At 42.8% G+C, this 25791-nt stretch overlaps 3 protein-coding genes across 9 annotated transcripts in view; 1 reads left to right on the top strand and 2 right to left on the bottom strand.

Annotated features, from left to right (window-relative positions):
• TULP3 (TUB like protein 3) overlaps positions 1-9679 on the bottom strand; it is a 28817-nt gene extending 19138 nt beyond the window's left edge. The window contains exons 1-2 of one of the 5 annotated variants that reach the window (XM_054066710.1): positions 9383-9635; positions 28-79 (exon numbers count right to left, since the gene is read on the bottom strand). In XM_054066710.1, coding sequence (XP_053922685.1) covers positions 28-79; positions 9383-9498 — 168 coding nt within the window. In that variant the 5' untranslated portion in view covers positions 9499-9635. Of the gene's footprint in view, positions 1-27; positions 80-2984; positions 3003-8436; positions 8620-9382 lie in introns of those variants that run through there. The other 4 variants (XM_054066739.1, XM_054066724.1, XM_054066732.1 and 1 more) reach the window with 4 other exon arrangements.
• Positions 9680-9774: 95 nt separating this feature from the next.
• Positions 9775-25153, top strand: FOXM1 (forkhead box M1). Of its 3 annotated transcripts, XM_054066681.1 has the most exons (10): positions 9775-9913; positions 10079-10173; positions 16680-17277; positions 18335-18483; positions 18688-18894; positions 19290-19418; positions 20001-20045; positions 20980-21058; positions 21490-21671; positions 22747-25153. In XM_054066681.1, the coding sequence occupies exons 3-10, from the start codon at positions 16728-16730 to the stop codon at positions 23797-23799; spliced, it is 2394 nt and encodes a 797-aa protein (XP_053922656.1). In that variant the 5' UTR covers positions 9775-9913; positions 10079-10173; positions 16680-16727; the 3' UTR covers positions 23800-25153. The 3 variants fall into 3 exon arrangements, with proteins under 3 accessions (XP_053922656.1, XP_053922662.1, XP_053922670.1); XM_054066687.1 differs by lacking the exons at positions 9775-9913; positions 10079-10173 and adding an exon at positions 14592-14684; XM_054066695.1 differs by lacking the exons at positions 9775-9913; positions 10079-10173 and adding an exon at positions 14787-14810.
• RHNO1 (RAD9-HUS1-RAD1 interacting nuclear orphan 1) lies at positions 9830-14464 on the bottom strand. The gene is made up of 3 exons (XM_054066800.1): positions 14305-14464; positions 12640-12908; positions 9830-10492 (listed from the first exon to the last, which is right to left on the bottom strand). Exons 2-3 carry the CDS (start codon positions 12805-12807, stop codon positions 9830-9832), a joined length of 831 nt encoding a protein of 276 aa, XP_053922775.1. The 5' UTR covers positions 12808-12908; positions 14305-14464.
• Positions 25154-25791: the final 638 nt, after the last annotated feature.

The raw sequence follows: 25791 nt of genomic DNA, 5'->3' as shown, positions 1-25791 counted from the left end.
CTTACCAGCTTCAGCACTATCATTTACCTGATTCTCTAGCTTCAGCTGGCGTAGTTTCATACTTTCATCCTCAAAGATGCTGGAAAAGGGAAAGAAACAAATTAATTATTGCTAGTAAACAGTTTGTATTATAAGAACAGAGGATATTCTTGTTGGTGAAGCTGCAGTCTGTGACTTTAAAACAACTGTAAGACATAACTTCCGTCCCACAAGAAGACCAAGTTACCTTCTTCATATTCTATCATAAATAGCACCAAACTGTAGTTTTGAGAACAGTTTACTCAGGTGATTAAACACCTTGTAAGCAAAAATGGCTTCATTGCTGGTGGATAGATTATGAGCCACTAACAAGGAGGGCTATGAGACAATTCCTACCCGAAGGCTAAACACAATTCAAGTCAGTAAAGTCCCTGCTCCTTCTTAAAATACCCAATTCCAAATTAGCTCAGAATTTTAGGCTTTGTCTTGGAGTCAAACCTTCACCATTTTCTCCTCCCATCAGATTTCCCAGAACTACTGTTAATACCTGAGAGAATTTGTATTTGCAACAGCTGATATTAATTTGTAGAGATGAAAAAATTATTATTTCACTATTTGTTTCATAGATAACTTTCATAAGAACTTTTCTTTTTTAAGGTGTGTTCCATATAGACTTTCCATTCCCTTTTGTACAATAATGAATTATTACTTAAAGTACAATATAGAGCAGTTAACCCTACAAAAGGGAAAGATTAACTGACAGGTAAGTGCATATTCTGCCTACCACAGTTGCGTACCTTCCTTTTACACAAAGGCCTCTCTGGAAGTAAGAAAGCATCAGGCAGAAGATACTTAATAAGGGAAACAAACAAACAGTATACATTTCATTGATGGCACGCAGAAAAAGAACTAGCAAAAAATTCAATTTAAACAGGAAATTCTCTCTGTCTCGTATAGGTATGCAGAAATGTCGAATGATGGGAAGTCACAAGCTGGCAGACAGTGCTGAATTCAAAGCTCACAAGGAAAACCAGAGAGGTGGAGAGAGACAGGAAAAGAACCGGGATGGAGATTCTGCAAAACGCATGCCATAGACATTGGATCACAGCATACAGAGCTAAAGAAGATAAAGGTTTCACAGTCCCCTTAACCCCTAGTAAATCCACATTTGGCAGACAACAGACCCAAGGTCCTTACAGAAAGACTAACCTAACCAACACAGGCCCTGTTCTGGAAGGGTGAAATGTGCAGAAATAAAAGTTTCACATATGTACATCATATATGTGCTAAAATTGCTGCTTACTGCCCATTAATGTTATTTTAAAGCAAGTTACCACTGCTGTTGCTTTTTACTTTACAGTTTTTCCTATTTCTATAGTTTTTTTCTAAAGCCTTTAAAGTTTCTTCAGATAAGTCTAGGACCTTGAAAACACCTTGCTTCTAAAACCAGATGGTTTTGCATGGGCCACTAGCAAAGGGAATGGAGGGTTTGGAAAATCTAATGTTTTTCTGGAAGAGGGATGGAGAGCTGTTGCATGTCTTTACAGCAACAGTTACAGTAATACACTTGTCTCCACCTGAAAAAAAAACCCCACAATTTAAGAAAGAAACATGCAGATACACATCTACCGAGCGCAGCAAGATATTCCTTAGTTGCTGCATGAAACTTCAACATGAAGTTAAAATGTGATATGACTTTTATTTAAAGCATAGGTGATGAAAAAAGCCACCTATGGTAAAGTCTGAAATATGCTTGAAACCTCCAGTTAAAATATTCATCACCAAAAAACAGGGGAGAGGAAGAATGTTCTGTAAAGCATTTGACACGGTAGTCCACAACATCCTTCTCTCTAAATTGGCGAGATACAGTGGGTGGACTGCTTGGTAGATAAGGAATTGGTTGGATGCTTGCATCCAGAGAATAGTAGTTAATGGCTTAATGCCAGATGGAGACTCATGGCAAATGGTGTTCCCCACGGGTCCATATTGATCCCAGTGCTGTTCAATATTTTCATTGATGATATAGACAGCAAAGTGCACCCTCAAGTTTGCAGATATCACCAAGCTGAGTGGTGCAGTTGTCACACCAGAATGCCAGGATGTCATCCAGAGCCATCTGGAAAAGGTGGAGAAGTGGGCCTGTGTGAACCTCATGAGGTTCAACAAGGCCAAGTGCAAAGTCCTACACCTGGGTCAGGGCAATCCACCACTTCAATATAGGCTGGGGGACAATGTGATTGTCAGCCCTGCAGAGAAGGACGCGGGGGTGTTTGTTAACGAGAAGCTCATCTTGAGCTGGCAATGTGCGCTCATGGACTGGAAGGCCAACTATGTGCTGGGCTGAGGGGACAGGCTGAGAGAGTTGGGGTTGTTCAGTCTGGAGAAGAAAAGGCTCCAGGGAAACCTTACAGCAGCCTTCCAGTACCTGAAGGGGGATACAGGAAAGATGAAGAGGGACTTCACACAAGGGCATGGAGTCATAGGATGAGAGTGAATGGCTTTAAATTAGAAGGGGGAATATTTAGACTAAACATTAGGAAGAAATTCTTCACAATGAGGGTGGTGAGGCCCTGGAACAAGTTTCACAGGGAAGTTGTGAATGCCCCCTCCCTGGAGGTGTTCAAGACCAGGTTGGATGAGGCTTTGAGCAGCCTGGTCTGGTGGGAGGTATCTCTGCCCATGGCAGGGGGTTGAAACTCAATGATCTTTAAGGTCCCTTCCAACCCAAGCCATTCTATGATTCTGTGTTCCTCCTCTACAGCTATTGGCTTAATAAATTGATGGCATTTGTTAACTGCAGTCAAGAGTTTGTCATAAAGCAATCTATGTAGCTCTGACCAATATTAGACTTAAGAACACATCCTGATACAATTGAAAAGAACTACAAAAGTGTCCTGTGAAGATACTAGCTACTGTTTGTGGTTCTGTTGTTCTTGCTAGTAGAAAATGGACCCCAAACAATTTGAATGTCTTCCTCAGAAAATTTACAGAAATAAAAACACTACCTCTTTTGGAAATAAGTTTCCAGGTTTTCCTTTTTACCTGGAAGAGAGCAAAATGCTGAAATATTAGGACCCTTATACATACCTTGTGGAAATGATCAATGAAAATTATTTACTTAGTATTTTATTTTCTAGCCACACTGGAATAAAGTTACGTTGTGTCCAACACAGGTCTGAATGCTGTTGGAACAGGACAATAACACAGACTGCACAATGCCTCACCTCCAACAACTGAACTTATACTTAAATGCGGTTTAAATACATAAAGACTTTAACAGGTCACAGAGCTTGATAAAGCAGAAGATAACAAGTGTCCTTTTACCCAATTTACTGTTGAAACACAGACCAAAATCACCCCCTAGTATGCCAGAAAATGAAAGTAGCCATCAATCCTTTGCATTATAAAGTGCAAGCATTCATACAAGGACCAAAATAAAAAGAAACCGTTAAAGCAAGAGCACTGTGGCACTGTAAATAGTAAGTAAAAAAAATTACACTATTTTTATTTACTTCTCCTGCCACCTTATTCCAGTACTTGGGCATCATGAAAGTGTAACATAGTAACCAGACAAAGATGAGCTCCTGCCCCCTCTACTACTCCTCAAGGTTTTTTCCACCCACCAAGCCAGCCTGGTGTTGCTACAGACCTTACAGGAAGAGGCTGTGCCAAGAGTCACTCCCACAGCTCACCACTAAGGAATGCAAGCAGTGTGCTAATACAGTTGCAGGCTTCAAACACGAATCCTCCTCCAGATCGACTGATTACACAGACTAGTACATCTAAGTGCTCTTCAGACATGCCCACGCAAAACCACTCCGCTCTGTGCTATGCTTTTCTATTTGAAGGGTTTACATGCAATAAGACGAACTATGTATCCAGTAGGAATAGCAAAAATAGGCAGCACTTCTATAGCTACAACACAACAGTTCAAAAGTGGAGAAAGACCCTAGCACCAACCAGTCAAGCCTTTACCTTTGATAAAAAAGAACTGAAAACACTTAGGTAGCCTGTTACAATCTTTCTCTTTCCAGCTGCTGCAGAAGACAAGACCATACAAGACCCTGTCCACCAGCTCCTCTGCTACCTTTAGCAGAATCTACCAGCTCTCCTACTAAAGCTGCATGACAGGTAATGGACACATGACACAAAGAAAAATTACCCAGAACGTAACACTGAAGTGAAGACTAATAATTATCCACGATACAGAACAAAACTGAGAGTGGGAAAGCAACTATTTAACAAATCCACTCAATTTAAAAGATAACAGCATGTCTGAATATGGGAGAAGACAGCAAGACAAAGGGGTTCAGAGATCAATTCCTCTTCATAGATCCACTTCCAGAGTCAGCATAGTCCAACATGAAGCAAACGCTTCATTTTTAACTGATACCACCTCAAATTCCTGCTGAAATCAGAATTAGCCATGTTTTCAGATCATAAGCAGAAATTAAAGTCTTGCAATAGGAACATGAATGCCAAATTTACAGTAGATGTGTTTATTTGGTCCTTCCTAATCATGTTCAGAATATAACAATAACTAGATAACTCACAAGTTATTTAATAGTTGTTCATATTTGCAATTAAGGCTTCTTTTTTTTTGTGTAGTTCATTTCTGTAAAAAAGACCCACAGCATCTATCAACAGCTCTTTCAGAAGGGATGTATCATTTTTCAACAATACACTGCAATTTTGGAATTGCAAAGTATGTTGTAAAGCATACACATGGATAGACAGAGTTAACACTTGTTTTCATTGCAACTTCTCTGTGTTTCTGAATACATTAAGCTTTAAGAAAACAAAATAGTTATATTTTAAGCACTTGGTAATAATTACCAATTAATCAGCCAAATACAAACTCACAGTAGCATCCTGGGCTACGTTAGGAAAAGCATTCCCAGCTGATCAAGAGAGGTGACCCTGCTTCTCTGTTCAGCACTGCTGAAGACACACAGGAAGTGCTGTGTCCAGTTCTGGGCTTCTTGGCACAAAAAAATATATGGACATACTGGAGCAAGTCCACCCAAGGGCCACAAGGATGATTAAGGGATAGGAGTATCTTTCACGTGAGGTGAGGCTGAGAGAACTGGGACAGTTCAGCTTGGAAAGAGGAGGCTCAGGAGGGATCTCATTCATGTCTATAAACATAAACCCTGATGGGAGGGTGTAAAGGAGATGAACCAGTAGTGCCTACTGACAGGGCAAGAAGCAATGGGCACAAACTAAACCACATGAAATTCTATCCAAACACCAGAAAAAAAACTTTTACTGAGAGACCAGTCAGACACTGGAACAGGCTGCCCAGGAAGGTCGTGAAGTCTCTGTTTCTGGAGATATTCAAAACCTGGCTGGACATTTTCCTGTGCAACCTTGTCCAGCTGACCCTGCCTGCGCAGTGGGGTAAGACCAGATGATCTCAAGAAGCCCCTTTCCAGCCTCTATGACTCTGTCATTCTGTCTGTTTGGATTCTGGAGATTACTAGATAAATAGAATTTTTTCAGAGCCCATGTCTGAGAGAATAAACAAGAACACAGTACACTTAACCCAGAGCAGATTACAAAACGCCAAGTTCCCCTGAAAATGAGCGTATCACACTTCATATCGCAAACTGCACTTTGTGTCTTTCAAACTAAAAATAGGGGGAACATATATTAAATTTTCTGAACTGACACTCCAGAATTGACTGTGGACTTTTAGTCCTGCTACAGATTTTCATTTTTAAAAGACTGAAAGGGGAAGCTGTTGAAGAGATAGAAACAGCAAAATTTAATTCCCATCCCAAACTAAGTGACTCAGCAAGATACCACCTGCTAGATGTAGATTCTTGTTGTATTTTTGCCTCAGATTTCACAAAAGAATGCTAAATGGGAAAGAAGTGCAGACCACAGACTTTAATTACAATAACACAGTCAGCTGGAGCTCTAATATCTCACAGAAGACATGTTTTAAACAACACTAGAAGTAAGGGTAAATGTGCTCACAATAGTCTAACAACTCTAGGTATATCTAGCAGATGCACTTAAAAGAGAATTCATCCCATGACCCACTTACAACACAATCAACAGTTTTATTTTGACGATCACCCAACTGTGTCTCAATGATAAAACATGAGACTGGAGCTACCCCCGTGCAAGTCTGCTTGGAGGAAGTCTTCATACATGCAAAGTCATAATTATGTTGAAATACAGGCCATAGCTGCCACATCAACCGTGGTTTTAAAAAATAAAAGGAATAAAAAAATGCAGGAAAAGAGAAAAATAATGGTTATCTCTATAAAGATGGGTCATCACATTTGGCAGGCAGCATGTGTGAAGCTTTAGGATTCCTACATTCTGTATAATTTCTGTAAAAACATGAAGTTCATCAGTCTTCAAGATTCTAAACTGTGTGTACTATCGTAAAAAGCAAATTTCCTTCTCAGTATTTTAAAAGCTTACGATTTAGAATTACTTTTATCTGAATGCTTCTACTGTATTCAACATTATTAATTTCATGTTAAGTCTTATAATGGACTTTCCCAAATGAAGAAAGTATAGTGCTTATCAAAAACATGACATAGTGCTATGAAACTTATAACTTTCTAAAGCTTAGATTAGAAAGTTATCATAGAATCATAGAATCACTAGGTTGGAAAGGACCCACTGGATCATTGAGTCCAACCATTCCAAACAATCCCTAAACCATGCCCCTCAGCACCTCATCCATCCGTCCTTTAAACACCTCCAGAGAAGGTGACTCAACTACCTCCCTGTGCAAGTTGTGCCATGTCTACTGAAAATCAACCAAACTTCAGTAATTTCAGTTGCAGTCACCTCAAATGGAAGACAGTGCTGGTGGACAAGTGATAAGTTACCACAAAGCCATAGTTTCAAAGGACAGCTTGTTTCAGAGATGGCCTAAAGCCACAGTCTCAGCTCTCTCTCTGTCATCAAACATCCCACAGCACATTTACAAAACTATATACATTTTTATTGACCTCTTTCCTTTACCTCTGTTCACCAGAAACAAAATATTTTTTATATCTTAATGTGTATTTTACATATTGCTCAATAGTAAAGGTATCCCTGCTGAGGGATAAAAAAAATAATAAAAAGGAAAAAAAAAAAAGCTGCCAATTGGTTCTCACGTACAGCTTTTTTAAACTTTACAGAGTCTCTCTTTTATAAGATGGTAGGTGGTATCTTCATTGCTATAAACTACCAGTAATTATGTATCACAACTACTTTTTCTAAACAAACCACTGTTTGGACAACTGCCAATAATTTTATCAAGAGTTCTAATGACTAAATTAGTGATTTATGGATAATTTTACTATGGCTTTCTCAGGAAAATATGATCTTTTTTAAGAATACAGTCTCTTGTCTTCCTGCAATTTATTAGAATGCTTAGTGTAACTAAAGGTTCTAAATTTAGAGTCAGACCCCTAAAAATAATGAGCCATAAGGATATATTTAAAAACTATATTCTTTAATTTAGGTTCATGTACTCCAGTTCTCTTACTTTAACCATGGAGATTTAAGGAAATGGATTGTTTGTTTAATAAACTGGAGGTGGGGGGAAAGCAGCTATCACTTGAACTGCTGGTTTTGTTAGGCTATTTCTCTGAGTCACCCATAAAAGCACACAAAACAAGTTTCTTAGTAGAAAGAAGTTATGCCAGTACAGTTGTTATCAGAAAAGCACCATCGTTTCCTGTAGCTTCAACTCCGTCAAACTTAAATATCTAATATCTATTCAAGTAAATTTATGTGCATCTGGTTATCAGTTTTTCAGAAATTGTTTCCAGAATTGGTATACAAACCTCAGCCTTTAAAGTCTGGATAAAAAAGTAATCTTCTAATGTTTCACAGTGTATTTGGTGCACTCAGGATTGTGGTATCCCTTCTAACTCTATTGCCTCTTTTCATTCTCAACTTCCAAAGTATGTCATAAATAAATACCTTGCTCTTCTACACTGTGTTCTTTGTAATTCAACTAGCAGAAGTTTAGGTTTCTCTACTTGATTTTCCCTTCTCCATCCAAACAGCAGAGGCACAAAAGATATTTTTTCTTGTGTTTTTGGAAACACAAAACCCATTTTCACTGTCTGCCTGCACCCTCACATTTAATTTCAAACAATTTTGTGTTTGAGTTATTCAAATGCAGCAGGAATAATCTCTTTCCAAAATCTCCAAAGTTCACAGATGTTTTTCCTACTACATCACAAAATCATTAAGGTTGGAAAAGACCTCTGAGATCAGTGTCAGCCCAACATCGCTGTGCCTACTAAACCGTGTCCCAAAATGCCACATCCACATGTCTGATGAACAACTCCAGGGAGGACACTCATAGAATCATTAGGTTGAAAAAGACCTTTGAGATCACCAGCTCCAACCATACCTGCCCGCTACTAAACAGTGGCCTGCAGGTCGAGGGAGGGAATGCTGCCCCCCTATTCCTCTCTTGTGAGAACCCACCTGGAGTATTGTGTCCAGTTCTGGAATCCTCAACATAAGAAGGATATGGAGCTTTTGGAATGGGTCCGGAGGAGGGCTACAAAGATGATCAGAGGGCTGGTGCACCTCTCATATGAGGACAGGCTGAAAGATTTGGGCTTGTTCAGCCTGGAGAAGAGAAGGCTCCGAGGAGATCTTATAGCGACCTTCCAGTACCTGAAGGGGGCCTACAGGAAAGTTGGGGAGGGGCTATTCGTAAAGGCTTGTGATAGGACGAGGAGGAACGGGTACAAACTGGAGAGAAGCATATTTAGACCGGACATTAGGAAGAATTTCTTCACCATGAGAGTTACCAAGGAAAGTTGGAGCTGCCCCATCCCTGGAGGCGTTCAAGGCCAGGTTGGATAGGGCCTCGGGCAGCCTGATTTAGTGGGATGTCCCTGCCCATGGCAGGGGGGTTGGAACTAGGTGATATTTAAGGTCCATCCCAACCCAAACTATTCTAAATCGTATCCCTAAGCACCTAATCCTCCCGCATTTTAAATACCTCTAGGGATGGTGACTCCACCACTTCTCTGGGCAGCCGTTTCCATGCTGGATAAACCTTCTAGTGAATTTTTTCCTAAAGTCCAATCTGAACCTCCCCTGGCGCAGCTTAAGCCATTCCCTCTTGTCCTATCATCTATCACGTGGGAGAAGAGACCAGCACCCACCTCGCTACAACCTCCTTTCAGGCTGTTGTAGACAGTGATGAGGTCTCCCCTCAGCCTCCTCTTCTCCAGAATAAACAGCCACCTCCCACAACCCTTGCTCTCCAGCCCCTCAACGTTTTTCCCGAGCCGAGCCCCCCCTCCCCGCGCGCTGTCCAAGCCCCTCTCCCACCGCACGCGCTCCGCTGCCAGCACAGGCGCCTCGCGAGCCAAGCCCCCGCGCCGCTTCAGCGCTCCTGGCACCGCCCGCCCCTCACCTGCCGCCGGCGGAGCCGCCCTGGCCCCGCGCGCTCTCCATCCCTGGACCCACCGTTGCTATGGGGCCCCGGCCGCCGCCGTTGACAACGCACTCGGCCCCGGAGCGCGGCGCCATTGGCCGGGGCCGAAACCCGTAGCGTCCCCATTGGCCGCGGCGGCCCCGGAGGGGCGGGACCCGCGCGTGCGCGACACGGGCCCCATCGCGTTCCGTCCCGCTGCCCCACCCCAACGCGGCAGGAATAGCCCCCGCGGGGTGACACGTGGAGTGGGAAGCTGCTTACAGAGCCGCCCCGCGCCCTCAGCCCAGCACGGCCCTAGGCCCAAGCAAACATCCCTCGCGCCTTTCCCGCGTTTTTCGGGAGGCTCAGGCGGGCACCGCACGTAACAGAAATAACATTGTTGGGACGTGTCTTTGCACACACAACAAAACTGCCGCTCCCGCCCAGTTACACGTCGGTCTGTCTCCTTGAGAGCTCAAGGTTCACCTTCACCAGTATGTCAGCGGCACTCAGCTTCTCAGTCTCCCGCAGGTACTTCATTAGCTGAGGCCGCCGCCTCCAAGTCACCTTTACTCCATATTCATGCTCGGGCGTATCTGCAACCAGGACTGCTGCTGGCTCCCTCCTCCCACAGGGGTCAACACTAAATGCCAATTCTTTCTCAGAATGCCAAACATCACTGCTTGTTTGTTGCAGAGTGCTGGTGCGCCCCCAGTTCCTTATGGGAGGAGTCCTGGGAGTCTCTACATCTGGTGGACTAAAGACTTCTGGCTCTGCAGACTGAGAAGCAGGTAACGAATGTATTTCTCTACAGTTCTCCAGACTGTTCACTTGGATGTTGGCTTTTGCTGCTGTCCCTTTCTTGGGCTGGTTGTGAAAGCTTTGCATATTCTTCATCAAGTGATTTGGACAACCCAAGGACTGGAATGCATGTCCTTCTGGATTCTCAAAAGTTAAAGGAGGAAATTTGCAGGCTGTAGCTCTTCGACAAGCTTCTCCTGCATGAGACAAACTGTGGCTGGCATTCCAGTTCTGGGGTTTGCAAGTACCACGGTGCTTCGTGCATGTTTTCAGCACCACTGACTTAGCCGTTTCAAATTGTGAGCACACCTGAAGGGAAAGACATAGGGAAAGACATAGTGAAAAACCAAAAAACAACCCAAAACAATGTCCAGACAAGAGGAATGCCAACATAATTCTATGTCCCCAATTATCCCATCTTTTTTCAGTGTGTTCGTAAAGTGAGTAATCTGGTCTGCAGCAAAGCAAATCAGTCACTAAACTGCTAAGCAGGAGATACCTCTGAACTTCAACATAATGTTTGGCCACTCTTCTCTGAAAAGTCACTGGAGTGCAAGTGAGCTGTTGTCTGGCAACTTAAAAAGCATCCAAGATTTGGGTTTTCAAGTCTAACTGGTATCTACTCTTGTAAGCCCTGCAGATTTAAAACTGTGTATGCTGGATCTTGTTTCTGTGTCTTAGCATAACTCTGTATAGCTTCAATTAATTACATCCTTATTCTCCTTTAATGGATTGAACTGAGAGCAATACAAAGTAATTTAAAGGACACCCACTCAGATTATGTTACTAAGGCTTTTGGAATATTCCCCCACAACATCTTTACTTCAAAACATAGTTAACTTTTGTATTCTGGAGTAACAAATCACCCAAAAGCCACTTCTATAATCAGCTTTCTGTAGACTGTGATCAAAGCTCAATGATCTATATTTTGTTGAAAGATTCTGGACTCTTGTTTAAAACCTGGAAATCCTCTGTTACAGTATTCTTTATCTACCTCGGTATCAAGAAACAGAATCAGGTTCCATTTCTTGTGATTTGCTTTTCCCTAGAGCATACCAGACTGGGTTCTAGCTACAATAATTACAGATCCCTTTCAGCATTCCAATGTTACTACACAGTTCTTCAAAAAACTTAGTGCCATTTAATTAAGGATAATGATTATCTGCTGTACAACTGAACTGTTTGAGTGCAAAGCCTTTGTGCAGGAAAAGAGAGAAATGATTCACCAATAACTGTATCCTGGCACATACTTAAAAGAACATCGGTGAACAATTGACTTTGAGAATATGACTTTGTGACTTCAAAGAACATGTAGGGTACGCGTTGCCAGTGCAGGAGCCTAGTGGTCAAGAGGGTATGAAAACAGCTTAGATAACTTCAAGAAGAGAGGAGCAGAAAATCGGTTGCCACTGAACAAGTTGATAGAAATTCTGCAGAGGGTGCTTCAAGACGTTACAAACCTGCCAGGATTTTCGAATGGAACAATATCCAACAGTTTCAGTCCTTATAGCTTCAAATAACTTTTAGAATAATTTTATGTTTGGAATCAAAGAGTGTGGATATTTCTACCTCTCCAAAACAAAAAGAATGCTTATTCACAGCACTTAATTTTACCTAGTGTTTCAAAAGCCATAGAGCTAGCTGCCTCAAGCATACAAAAAAAAAAATTAGAAAGGATAAAATTGAATATGATCTACTTCAAGGTTAAGACATCACCAAAAGAACTCCAGGTCACCACAAACAAAGGAATGTCTCATGCAGGTTTGAAACCATGCTTCCTGAGCCTGCTTTGTGAAGAGCGGTGTCAAGCAACAATAGCACTTAAGCAGAGCTCCCCTAGGTGATGACTGGTTTTGTATAGGAACAGTCTGTCTTTTCAGCACCTGTTTGCTTAAAAGAAGATCTTTATATTACGTGATACAATGAGTATCTTAGGATGCTGCAAACAGTCCCTGAAATATTTTTTCAGACCAGAAAAGGAGCCCATCAGGAGAATGATATGGAGAGAAACAATTCAAAATACACAGAGTGGAAAAGGAAGCAGGTTAGAACAAATAATTCTGAAGTGAAAGACTGTGTTCTCTAAACATAGCAGTGTCAAATTTCAAACAAAACACCGAATACTTTAGCATAGAACATTTAGAGTTCAGCAGTTATTTCAAGCAGCAAGACAAAAAAAAATCCCCCTAATATTTATTACATGAAGGGCTTTCAGTTGCCACAGAAAACAGCATTATCCTGATGAGAGTTTTTCAGAATCAACACACATAGCACACAGTTTTACACCTTCAAATAACCAAGACCTTAGTGGTTATAGTTAGAATGTGAAGCAACTCAAAAGCACTTATTTATACTTTAGGCAGCTCCACTGGATTTGGGTCTGTGCTACTAATTTTCAGTTTCCAGGACACATAGCTTTCTGTTGAGCGATAATCTACAGGATAATCTGTACCAACCCAGGCAGCAGAGGTGTTCTGGTCTACAGGTTTTGTAGGAACACGTCTTGGATTCTCGGTCGAAAGTAGCGGAGCTTCATAGCACTGGACAGGTCCCTCTCGTGGCCTCTCAAGGAATAACAGCTCTGCCTTCCTGGCCTTGTGGGTACGTTTCTTCTTTGGAGGCATCAAAAGATATGGTGAAACTGCTTAGAAACCTCATGATGCTTGCTAGAGCCAACTGGAGAAAGAGGAAAGCATCCCAACGAGATGCTAAAGTACTCTCAAATCTGTAGAAGGCAAATAAATGGACTTGAAAACAAAACTCTGTAGAAACCTCAGATCTAGTCTTTAACAGAAGCAAAACATTTATACAACATTGTAGACATTTCTAGACAGGCTTTTTCCCACCAGTACTTTTTAAACCTTCTGTCAAATTTCAGGTAGATTTAGAAATGCACAGCAGAATAGATAAACACTCCAAAGCTTCACAAAAGCTGATAGGCAAATACACCAGGGGACACAGTGACGCAAACAAAACAAGCGTTCCAGCTGCAAGTTCCAAACTGGCCCTTGGCCAAGACTCAACATTACTGGAAAAAAAGTTTTTTATTAAAATACATGTTTTAAATACCCAAGATAGGAAAACTCACGTAGGCATTTTCCTTCATAAAAATATTTTAGAAGTACTTTGAAAGACATCTGTCTATAATAAGGCCTGACTAAAACACTGAAATACAGAACTAACTATATTTAGAATAGGGTTGGTTATTGAAATTTTAAAGCAATTCAAACTGCTAGGAGAGAATAGGAAAAAAAAATGACTGGGAATAGTTGACCTACTAAAGCAGCTATGAGGAAAAAAATTAAAGAAAGGGTTTTTTTTTCAATATGTAGTCCAATCAAAGACAAGAAATGGATTAGGAATTTAAAGTCAGAAAAGCTTGTTCTCTTTTTTCAATTTAACCCATAAAATCAGTTTGTGATGCCGAGATACGTCATAGGGCTGACATAACCAGAAGTTCTTTGATTTCTAATTGCAAAGTACCTACACTTTTTCATTTTGGGATTTTTTAAGCTTTTAAGCACAGAACATAGAATCATAGAATAGTTTGGGTTGGGATGGACCTTAAATATCACCTAGTTCCAACCCCCCTGCCATGGGCAGGGACATCTCACTAAATCAGGCTGCCCGAGGCCCCATCCAACCTGGCCTTGAACAACCTCCAGGGATGGGGCAGCCACAACTTTCCTTGACAACTCTCATGGTGAAGAAATTCTTCCTAATGTCCGGTCTAAATATGCTTCTCTCCAGTTTGTATCCGTTCCTCCTCATCCTATCACAAGCCTTTACGAATAGCCCCTCCCCAGCTTTCCTGCAGGCCCCCTTCAGGTACTGGAAGGTCGCTATAAGATCTCCTCGGAGCCTTCTCTTCTCCAGGCTGAACAAGCCCAACTCTCTCAGCCTGCCCTCGACATTTTGACATACTTGACGTTTCCCTGCTCTGTTCTACGCCTTGCATTTTTTTTTTTAACGTAGTGAGTAAGTTGTAGGCAAAATGATATTGAACTTAATTTTCCCTTCCAAGCCGGGACAGCGCAGCCCCGGGATTCTAAAGAGAACGTTTTCCGAGAGGCGCGTGCTCGTTACCGAGTGCCCGGGACGGCACCAGCCTGACTGCTTACCGGAGGCGCTGCCCCTTACCGGCACCGGGCGGCTCTCCCGGGGCACGGCCTGCTGACTAGCGTCCCAAGGGAGGAGAGGAACGAACGGCCACTGCGCCGCTACCACCGGGGCCCTGCGCGCCGCCGGCAGATCTGTGTACCCCGCTGCCTCGGCCCATTGGCCCAGTCCGGCCCCGCCCCGCCGCGCCCCATTGGCCCGAGCTTGCACGTGACGCCCCGCCCCTCCGCCCTCCATTGGCCGGACGCTGCACGTAGAGCCAACCGTCGCCGGGCGCCAAATTCAAACCGGGAAAGGCTCCGTACGGCAAGTGGTGAGGTTGCCCGGAAGTGCCGGAGCTGTCGTCCCCCGCCCCATCCCCCCCCGGACGACCGCCCAGGTGGTGAGTCCGCGACCTGCCCCCGGCACTGGCCCCCAGCTCTTCCCTGTGGGTACGGGGGGCAAGGGCCTGCTGCAGGGGCCGGTATCCCCGCCGGCGAGAGGGAAGCGCTGAGGCGCGGACTGGGGCGTAAGGGTCCTGGGGAGCGGGTGCTGCGGGGCTGGGACTGGGGCTGGGGCAGGAGTGGCGATACGAGACGTTACTGTTACAGAGAGTGGGAGAGTTTAATTTAAACAAAACAGAGTTAGGTTTCAGTTCAGCAACTGTATCTTTTGTAAGTCAGGCAGAATGTCCCTCTGATAGCACGGGTTTTCTTTCAAACAGTTTTCCCAGCCACCGCTCACTGTTTGGAGATGGTAATGTCTTGTGTTCAGTGTGATCTGTGCTGAGCGGAAGTGTGCTCCTGTGATCCCGTCTCTGCAGCTTTTTCCTCTCTCAAATGCAAGGTCAGGCAGAGCTGACTCCAAAGCTCCGATCAGCGAGAGATTTGGCTGTTGTAAAGCTCATAATATTAAAATTAGAGTAATAGAACATGCATAAAATTTCTGTGAGAATTTATCCATATGCATGTAAGTGGGAAGTCTGCTCTGTCCCAGCTCTTGTCTCGCTGCACACAATTGGTGGAGATCACTCTGTGTTGCCCAGCCCCTGATAAAGGATGCTTGCTTCCTAAAACTCCAAAGCGAGCCTCAGAGTTTATTTGCCAGTATTTTGGGTATCACTAGGAGCCCTTCGGAGTTCCCCTCCACCCAAGGAGCCGTGCATGCCCAGGGCTGCTCCTGGGCCTATCCTAGTGGGAGGAGCTCAAGGCCTTTGTAGAAAGTGGCTTGCTTCTGTAGGGAATGAGCCTTTTGGAGAGTGGCTAAAGATTACTCCTCAGTTGTTGCCCTACTTTAAGGGAGCAGAGCAGATCAAAAAGGGCCAGGTGCTACGACTCGTGTGTAATGCTGAACAGTTCTGCTGATGGCCTGTGGCTGCTGGGCAGCACCTGATTTTATGTCTGTCTGCTCCAAGCACTCAGGGCTTCAACTCAGGTTTTTATCTGCCTCTTTCTGGTTTCCATTTAGGCAGGTGATTCCTACCGAGAATATTCTGGTCTACTTGTTGTCCCAGACTAACCTACCAATGCCAAAAGCATCTTTAATGTTGCTTGTTTCTATTCTGCCTGCCAACCCTAATGATAAATAATAGGTACAATTTGTGCATGCTTATTCTGGTATAGTTTGCTTCAAGAGACAACCTCCACCTAATTGTTGAATAGCTTAATATTTGTAGGTAGTGTCTTCTGAAGGGATGCATTGCATCTTAGCCTGAAAGCAGTATCTCTGAATTCTATCCCCTCTACTTTATAATCTAAATTGTCTGTTGTCCAGAAGTTTGATATTTAAACTGTTTGCTGCCCGATGATGAATTTATCCGGTTCTTGTCAAATCTACAGAAGGAATGACTAAAGCATTTACTTCACTTTTATTTTAAAGCATCTAATTTCTGCAGCACTTATGGTGTGCCTTTGTAGTGTTGAGGGTAATCTCTGCTTCCCAGGTCCTAAATCATCTGTTAAATTCCCTTTTATCTCAGGCTGAGTGGTCTGCTGGTTACAGCAATGAAATATAAGGATCAGGACTGCTATTCCTGTTCTAGCTTCTCTCCCCTGCAGCTTGCTTGCTAATGCTGATCAAGTCACTTTACAGCTAGGTCTCGCTTTCTGTAAAGCGTAGGTACATAGTTTCCTCATTGCTGTGTATTCTGTCTGTGGCTCCCAACTTGTGATGCAAATTATCTGCTCTGCAAATATCTCTCCTGCCTTGCTTACAGAAGGTGTGGATAAAGGAATTGCAGTACTGTTTTGCAATAGCTTCATCAACCTTATTAAATGCTTTAACATTTTATTTTCCTTCCTTGTTTCCAGCTTTGTAGCAATTGCTGAGCATGTGTGCTCTGTGGGAGGCCTGTGGTGATTTGCTGAACTTTACTAGCTGTTTTGTTTATCTTTTTCAGTTTTTTTGTCTTGTTTCCTCAAATGGGGAGTGACTGTGTAGATCAATAATGAGGACCAGCCCTCGCAGGCCATTAATCCTCAAAAGACGGAAACTGAGCCTCCCACAGCAGGATGTGTCAACTACCTCGTCCAGAGATGAGAACAATGGTCAGAATGAAAAGATTTCTAAGCAGGAGCACAGTCAGGAGTACCAACACAACAGCGAACCCAGAGACAAAATGAACTGTGGCCTGCAGAAATTTCCAGCAGGAATAAAGATAATTGACCATCCTACCATGCCCAACACACAAGTGGTGTCTATCCCTACAAATGCTGATATACAGAGCATCATAGAGGCACTGACAGCAAAAGGGAAAGAATGTGGCAACCATGGTCCCAATAAGTTCATTCTTATTAGCAGTGGGGGCACGTCCTGTTCAGCAGGTCGAACACCATCGCAGCATCTCCCATCAGAGAAGAAACCCAGTGCAGCAACTAAAGATGCAGACGGTCAAGAAAGAGATAAGAATGTTACAAAGACACGTGGTCTTGCAGGAGAAACAGTGCTCTGGCATTCAGGAATTGATTCTTTGGTTGGACAGGAACAGGAGAACAACAGTATGTAATATTTACCTTTTTTTTTTTTTTTTTTTTTTGACAGTCAGATGTGAATTGGGCCAGTGAGTGCAGTGCTTGGATCTCGGTATGCAGTAATGAAAACTATTTTGCTAACAGCAAAATAGCTATGGATTTCATTCTAATGATCTACATAGTTTTGCCTGTGTAGTGAAATCTGAAGGATCTTAGTTGATGTAGTTCTGGTGGAAGAGACAGGATATAAAGGTGTATAGCAAAGCAGAATTTTGGTGATGAGGAAAAAAAGAATGGCTGGCTTGTGGAGATCAAGTCCAGAAGGATAAAAGACTGAGTTTCATTAAGCAAAAGGCTGAATTCAACACTAACAGAGTAACCAAGTCAGTGACAAAACACATGGGCCTAGAGCTTTGGAAAAGGGATGATTCCTGACCTTTAATAACTAAGTGGCAAGTCTTTTCACTACTTGGCTGTCTCATTAAGCTCCTCAATAAAAGTTAGAAGCGAGGTGGATTTTACTTTGAAACACTGCTCAGATCAAGTTTGTATTTGCAAATTAAGATAACTATATAACTTTTGGGCTTTAGTAAATTTTATCCCACACTATAGTACTGTCTCACAGGAACTCAGCTGCGTTATCTGCATTGCAACAACCAGCCTCACTAGAAATAACAAACCTAGTTTAGTTTTCATTGCTGCTGTTCACAAACCTGGAGATATCTGAGCTTCTGTCTTGAGTCTTGTGCTGGGTCTTTCAATTGGAGTTTGTCACCACCTTCCTTGGCCTCTGCCTACTAGATTTACTCTTTAGTTAAAAATACTTGGATTCTTGAAGTACTGGATCAAAGTTTTCCTGTTTTGGTCAAGAGCAATAGTCTGGTTTGAATGCTTGATTTTAAGCTGTAGCTTTTTTCAGAAATTGAGCAGAATCACGTGAAATCCACAAGAAATGCTAGCATTGCAATACCACCTTGTCCCTATCTTGAGACAGGGATAAGTGTGATTAGTGCCTTCCTTTTGGGTGAAGGGGAAAGAGGTTTTTTTGTGAGTAAACAGAGCTATGGGCTTGTTATCCCAACAGGTGGTGGCAAGACAATGAGCTCCGTGTTGGACAATAGTCTCACTAACATCCAGTGGCTGGGGAAGATGAGATCTGATGGGCTAAGTCTCTGTTCTGTGAAGCAAGATGTGGAGAAAGAGAACCAGATGCCTCAGCAGGAAAGAATCAAGGTAAGTATGAGAAGACAACAGAGCATGCGATAAAACTTTTGATGGGTAGTAATCCATGTGGATCAGAAGACTTGCAAGAACTAGACATCGCCATCTCTTTTTGGCCTTTAGTTGTCTGACTAGTGGAACCTGGAGGATTCAGGGATGTTCCACTGCCCTTCTTATCAACTTTGTGAGCACTCGTGTCATTCTTCTGTCTCTCAGACTGAAGAAGATTCTGCTGCTACCACCGCCACCACCTCCCCCTCATGGCAGGAATCAGTATCAGAACGACCTCCTTACTCCTACATGGCCATGATCCAGTTTGCCATCAACAGCACTGAAAAGAAGCGTATGACTCTGAAGGACATCTATACCTGGATTGAGGATCATTTCCCATATTTTAAACACGTGGCTAAGCCAGGCTGGAAGGTAACAAGCAGGCCCTCAAATTGCTGTGGGCCACAGGGTGATACCATAAGCCGTCTGGATGAAAATGAAAACTTGTTTACCAGCCTGCAGAGCAAAATGAAAATTAATTTAAATGCCCCACCTCAAATACCCTCTCATTCCAGATGTTTTGTATTCCACTTAGGCAAGACGATGGGGTGTTTCATCACTGGAGTAAAAAATAGGGATTTCAGAGTAAATGGAATAAGAGACTGATGACAGGGTTGTCTGGGTAGTTGCAGGGAATATGAAGCTCCATGTTGCCTGCACTTTGGAATGTAATCCCTCTGCCCAGGCAGTCATGTCTTGGGTAGGCCATGCTGTGCTGTTAATAAAACTATCACTTTTCAATCTCCCCCTCACTCCTTTCTTCCCAGAACTCCATTCGGCACAACTTGTCCCTCCATGATATGTTTGTCCGTGAGACATCTGCTAATGGTAAAATCTCATTCTGGACTATTCACCCTGATGCAAACCGTTGCCTAACATTGGACCAGGTATTTAAGGTGAGTGCCTCACTCAAAGTAAATGGGACAGGCTGTCCAGTTTCTGAATGCCACGCTAGCCAGGTACACCTTATGTTAACAGGAAAGTTAAGCTGCTTTGACATCAACCTTTTTGTAGAAGCTGGATTCAGTCAATTCTCTTGACATTCTCTTTTATATGAAAGAAAAGGTGCGGTGGCTGTGCATATGAACTAGAGCTTCTGTGGTATGTGTTTATTCTTCAGGTGATGTGCCACATTTAACAGTGAGCTTGTTCAACCTCTTTATATTGGTCTGATTCAAATCCCTAGTGAGAAGCTTTACACTGAATTTGACAAGAACTCCTATGCTGTTTGACTAGGCAGTCATGGAATGAATTTGCCCTATCCCAGTTAGGTATTTTAGGAAGTACTGTTTTGTGGGAGAAAAGGAGCTTATGAACCTGCATTAGGTGTATTTAGACTCTTCTGCGTTTTCCGCAGTGGGTTGGCAGATTGCCTTTTGTTTGTTCAGATCGTACAAGATTAGAATGTCCCATTTATTCCTGCTTTCGTTGATAACTTCATCTTATTTTTCTATCTCTCAATGCCTTGCTGCCACCAGCCGCTGGACTTGGAGTCACCAACATCGCCCGAGCACTCTGAATCAGTAAGACTTGCCCTTTGGCTTTGGGCTTGGGCTTCCATTCTCCTCTTGCCAGTCACTGAAAGAAAGGATAAGAGATTCGGAGGGGGACTGGGTTACTGCTGCACCTAGTCCTACAGCTCCATGCACACAGTTTTTTTGAGAAAGGAGTTGAGCCAAAGTTTAATTGCCTTTGGATTACATGCTCACCCATGGTAGAGCCATGCAGCTTTGAGCCACGAGGAGCCTACTGCTGAAATAGGCTGCAGTGGGCACCAACAGGCTTCGGAGAACAAGCCCAGACAGAGATTTCTGGTAAAATTCTCATCTTCATAGCAGTAGTCCCGATCTATTCTTGAATCAGATCCAGAGACAATAGGATCTCTCTGTGCTCTTTTTTTATTTTGGAACTCAGCTGCATTTCTTTCAGAAGGATGAACCTGTTTGCTGTCTCTCTTGCATTCAGCATTTTAACAGTCACAGATTTGCAAGGAGCCAGACAAACCTTTGTTATAGCTACAGCCCTGGCTTTCTTTCCATCTTCTCTAGCCTTTTTCTTACTCTGTTGCCTTTCCTGTTCCACTTGAGCATCTATCTGGTCTATGGCTTCTATAGAGATCCAATATACAATAAAGCTTTCCTATTCACCTTTTCTGAGGCACTGAGGACACTGAAATCAGGTCACTTCTGCAGCAGAGTCTGCAACTGGAGCAGCTCTGTCATGCCATCTCTTTTTCTAAACAGCTTTTGTCTAGCAGCTGCCTTTGAGGTAGCATAGCTGAAAAAGAGCAAGTGGCACAGAGATAGAGCCTTGCATGAGTGCTGGGTGCTAACAGCTGCTCTCTGTAATAGTGCAGCACTTGTTTCTGGATTTGCAGTTCTGAATGAGGCAGTAGAATAACGATGAATTCTTCTCTTTAAATCTCTTTTCTCTTTTCTTATTTGACAATGACTGCAGCAGCAAAAGCGACATCTTCCTGATCCCCAGAAGAACATGAGAAGCAACAGCAGCAGCAAAAATGAACCACAGAATGCACGTGAGTGTCTACATCAGCCAAGGCCAAAGAGAATTTGGCCCATAAATCTGGAGCACTCTCCCTTAGGAATAAAAATAGAAATTGTTATCTAGGTTTGACGGCTCTTAGGCTTCCTGCTGTCAGGTTTCGAACTGAAGGCAGTATTACTGTATCTGAGAGGATGTGATGGGGAGATGGAGGGGGCTGGGTATTCAAATGAGGTGAGAGCAGTGCTTCCCACAACTTAAGGGCTAGGACTTGCATGAAGGACTATTTTCCTGTTCATCAGGCCTTATGGGTTGGAATTTTTGTCCTCAAAAATAGAAAAGAGGGCAGCCTGTCTCTGATTGGATATTTATGTTGGGGTGTTTAGAAGAACTTCCTGACAGATGGCAGGGTTTTAGGAGGTAGTAGAGGCAAGAGGTGAGCGAGTCTATTCTTTTCCCTTCCAGGTCGAAAGATGAAGCCTTTGCTTCCTCGCGTCAACTCTTACCTGGTTCCAATCCAGTTTCCTTTGAGTCAGCCTCTTGTCTTGCAGCCTTCTATGAAAGTTCCTCTATCCACAGCACAGAGACCATCCCTCAACAGCTCGGAGATTTTCCGGAGCAATAAGCGTGTACGCATTGCTCCAAAGGTTGGTCTTGATTTTGAGGGGTTTTTTTTTGTTTATCTGTTTGGGGGATGGTTTGAGGCGTAATTTTTTGTGTTGTTTCTTTCTTTTCTATAGCTCTTGCCTTCTGTGGACCCCGTTCACCACATGGTGATTTTGTGCATCTTTTCTAGGTCCTCTGAAACTCTAAGCTCATTTTAAGGAACTAGCCAGTGACAATCCTTGCAGTTCTTTTCTGTCTTGTGGGTGACTGTTACCTGCCAGTTGACTTGCTATAATTCACTAGAGGATTGGTCAAGGCAATTGGTGTAGACAATTTTTCTCTGCTGCTTGGATATGAAGAAATAAGAATGGATGAAATGCCTTTGTTCTGCCCCTAAAACATTCAGATTTTTGATGGTTCCAAAGAGACAAGTAACATGAGGAACTTCTGAAATACCATTTATTTGCGTGTTGTTTGTTCCCAAAGGTTTTCAGTACCTGCTGTTTGCTAATTCTATGGAGTTTCCAGTTATTCTGGGCTCAAGCAAAACAGCTATTAAGCAGGTCTTTCTCTTGGCATCTCATGGACTACTCTTGGATGCTTAGACATTGAAAGCTTTTACTTCTTCTGTTCTATCTAACCATAATCCTACTTTCCTTTGTGTGCCTGCTGTGTTATTTCTCTCCTATGCTTTATCTGTGCTTTTTTCTTTTTATAAGCTTGATTATTTTTTTCTTTGTTTTTTGGAAAAGCTGTCCTCATTTATTTTATTATTTCACATGTAGATATTGTGAGGAGGAAGCAAAAGGGTACACTTTTCCAGAAAGGTTTGGCTATCCTTCTGCCTGAGCGCTTCTAAATTCCTCATAGTAGAAGTGGTCTGAAGGGCATGACTTCCAGTCACTTAGCTAAAATCCTTCCTTCTTGATCTGTAGGCTTCTTGTATTGGCTTCATGCAGAGATCGGTCTGTTATTACTGCTTTCTGAAGATCATTCTTCTACCTGTACTTCTGTCCTTAAGTGCCAGTATTTCTTTTCTTCCTTCCACTGTCATTTGGATTTTGGGTACGTTAGAGCCTTGCTCACCGACTGCATATTACTTGTGTTTCTATGTAGATGTCACACTCTACAGAAGAGTCATCCTCTTTCCCCTTGCCTGCTGTCAAAGACGAGAGTCAATGTGATGAAGGTTTATTTTCCTCAACTCATTATCTAAAGGAGAGCAGCTCTGAGGCTGGTGAGGAATCGGCTTCTTTCCCCGAGACTGTCTGTATAAAGGAGGAAGAAAGCTCTCAGCTGGATGACTGGCTGTCCCCATTTGCCTCAACCCTAACAGTAAAGGAAGAGCCAGGCTTGTTCCTCCCAGTCTCATCTGCAAAGGAGAAGAAACAATTCACCATCCTGAAGTCACCATCTAAGGGTGTTTCTGATACTTTAGTTATAAAGAGGCGAGAAAGACGAGACATGGGCAGATCCAGAAGGAAACAACACCTAGCACTGCCTTCCTCAGAAGAGCCTGTCCTTGTTTTGCCAGAGAGCAATGACTTTGACACTTTACAATTAGGAGCAGAATCCCGCTTCCTGCAGGAAAGTCAGCCTCTTGAGAATACATCACAGTTCAGCTGCTTACAGGGAGAAGAAGGGCCCTTTAAAACACCAGTCAAGGAGATGTTCAGCAATTTGCCAGTTTCATCCACTCCCAGCAAAGCCTCAGCAACTACTACCCCTCCACTGGGAGGCCTTGACCCTTGGAAGTCTGCATCCTTAGCCAAGGGAAGTCAAGAGCTGGACTTCAGTCCAGTGAGAACCCTTCAACTGCCATTCACACACCTCCAGGAGAACCAGGACTTGCTGGGTTTTAACAGCACACCCCTTAAAAGTTCACTCTTTGAGTCCCCTCGGGAACTGCTCAATACGGAATCCAGTGACATGGTGCATGCCCCCCTCACGAGCTCTCCAGCTTTTATTCATGAGTTTACTAAGCAATCATCTGTCGAATTGGCAGCCTCTGGCTTTACTGAAAACCGGTCACTCATGGAGGGCCTGATCTTGGACACCATGAATGACAGTCTCAGCAAAATCCTTCTAGATATCAGCTTTCCTGGTCTTGAGGATGAAAACTTAGGAACTGACATTAGCTGGTCCCAACTCATACCTGAACTGAAGTAAACTGACCTAAGAGATTAATTTGGCCTCTTCTGATATTACAGAAAGCACTCTACTCTTCTGAGATCTGTTCAGCTCTGCTTTTAATTAATTCCTGTATCCATGGGAACAGAGGGCATTATTGACTCCTGCTAAGCTGGGAAACAGGCCCATTGGCTGCTATGAGCTCCCTTTATAAGCTGCAATAGGCTGTTTATGTGGAACAACATAGACCGTCTCTAACCTTGAGCTAACCTGGAGGGAGGTTATGAAGAGAACATCTAGGTAGGCTCTGAATGGCTTTTGTTACTCAAGGCATCAGAGGATGCTTAGGCTTAACTAAGGCTCCTGTTAACAACAGGAAAGAGCCTGGGAACCTCCTAGCTCTGACCTTACTTCCCTTTATTTTGTTCTCCTGTTACTCACTATCTTCTGAGTAGTTTTAATGGCTGTACAAATGGCTTTTAATGGCTGTAAATACTGTACATTTTTTTATTAGCCCTTAATTATAATAATTTTATTCTTGTAGGGTTATGGGAATATTTGGGCTGGTAAAGGCTTTGACTTAGTGTTGTTCCACATCTCCTGTAGTCTTTACCCTAGATGAGGGCCCAAAATACTTTATTCTTCTTTCACTTCAGAAGCATATTTTTCTAGCTTATGCCGAAGGCTGAAAAGATCTGATCTGAAAAATCACCTATATGTGACTGAAGTCAAACTGAAACACGTTGTTATCTGGATTGCAGAATAAAATCTTGGTTTGACTTCCTTTTCTTAGGCTGGAATGGAGAAGAGCTTGGATCAAGCTCTATAGCTCTTCTGGCTCCAGTGTCCTATTACTAATTACCTAAAGGAGTAGGTAGAGTTACTGTTGCAGTAAGATAGACTTCTTTTGAATGGTTAAAGTTGCCCTCATTAAAATCATCAGTAGAAAATGTAAAAAAAGAACCTATAAAGCAAATGCTGATAAGTCACTGAAAAGTGACTTCTGGAAACACAAGATACGTTTCTCTTGGTGCAATAGGATAACTCATCCCAATTCTCTAGAACTCATGTCAAAAGAAATTTCCACAGAAAAGACCTGATCTTTCTGCTTACAGAGAATTGGTGGCTTGTGTATCTGTGTACTCAATAAAGCTTCTCTGGGAACACAGCCAAATAGTATCTTTACTGCTTTCACTCTTAGCAGTGTGCTTAGGCTTGGCCATATCATGAGAAGCTGATTTTTGTTTGTCTAATGTATGTGTGTGTTTAGTGATTAGGACCTTTTCAGTATTCCTCAGGCCAAATTTGCCGTGCCACAGTAGGTTTGGTTGCCCAGCCATACACACACACACACACACTGCTTTATATAATATACTTTTCTTGCTGTTCATGAGTAAATCCTAACTTTACAAGTTGGAAACATACTTAGTCTAAAACATTAGAACATCACCAGCAGACTGGTTTCTGTATTTTGTAAATACCAAACAAGTCAAAAAACCCAAACTTGCTATTTCTGCCTATTTCTTTTTATAAACACAGAAGCAGATTTAGATGTGTGTGGTTTTCGGAACTGCAGTTCTCTTGTGTGCTTGTGTTGTTCACCCTCAGCAGATATTTCAACACTCTTTGTGTTGGTTATTATTTCAGTTTTTCTGGGGACGAGTAGTGCACTCCCTGATGTGTATTTCTGTCTGCCTAGCACAAATGACTGCTCAGCTTGAAGTCAACAGTGAAAAATATTTTACTAGGCTGTGATGTGAATTGCAAACCAGAATACTTTTGATAGTGATTAGAAGTTGAAGTTCCATCAATTCTGATTCAGTCTCAATGTTTCCTTGCCTCTAAACAGGAAATAAGAACAGAGTTCAGAAATCTTTAGGACTGAGAAGTCTTGGGTGCCAGTAGCCTTTTAAGTGTATTTTGTTTAGGATTGATTTGCCAGTACTGCCTGTAAGGGCAGGAGGTCTTGATTCCTTCTCTGCAAATGTCCTCTAGTAAGAGGTTAGTGTTCTCCAGCCTGGATTGAAATCA

The sequence above is a fragment of the Cuculus canorus genome, chromosome 1 (assembly GCF_017976375.1).
Source record: "Cuculus canorus isolate bCucCan1 chromosome 1, bCucCan1.pri, whole genome shotgun sequence".
NCBI classification, from domain to species: Eukaryota; Metazoa; Chordata; class Aves; order Cuculiformes; family Cuculidae; genus Cuculus; species Cuculus canorus.
This window is presented reverse-complemented; position numbering and strand designations above follow the sequence as displayed.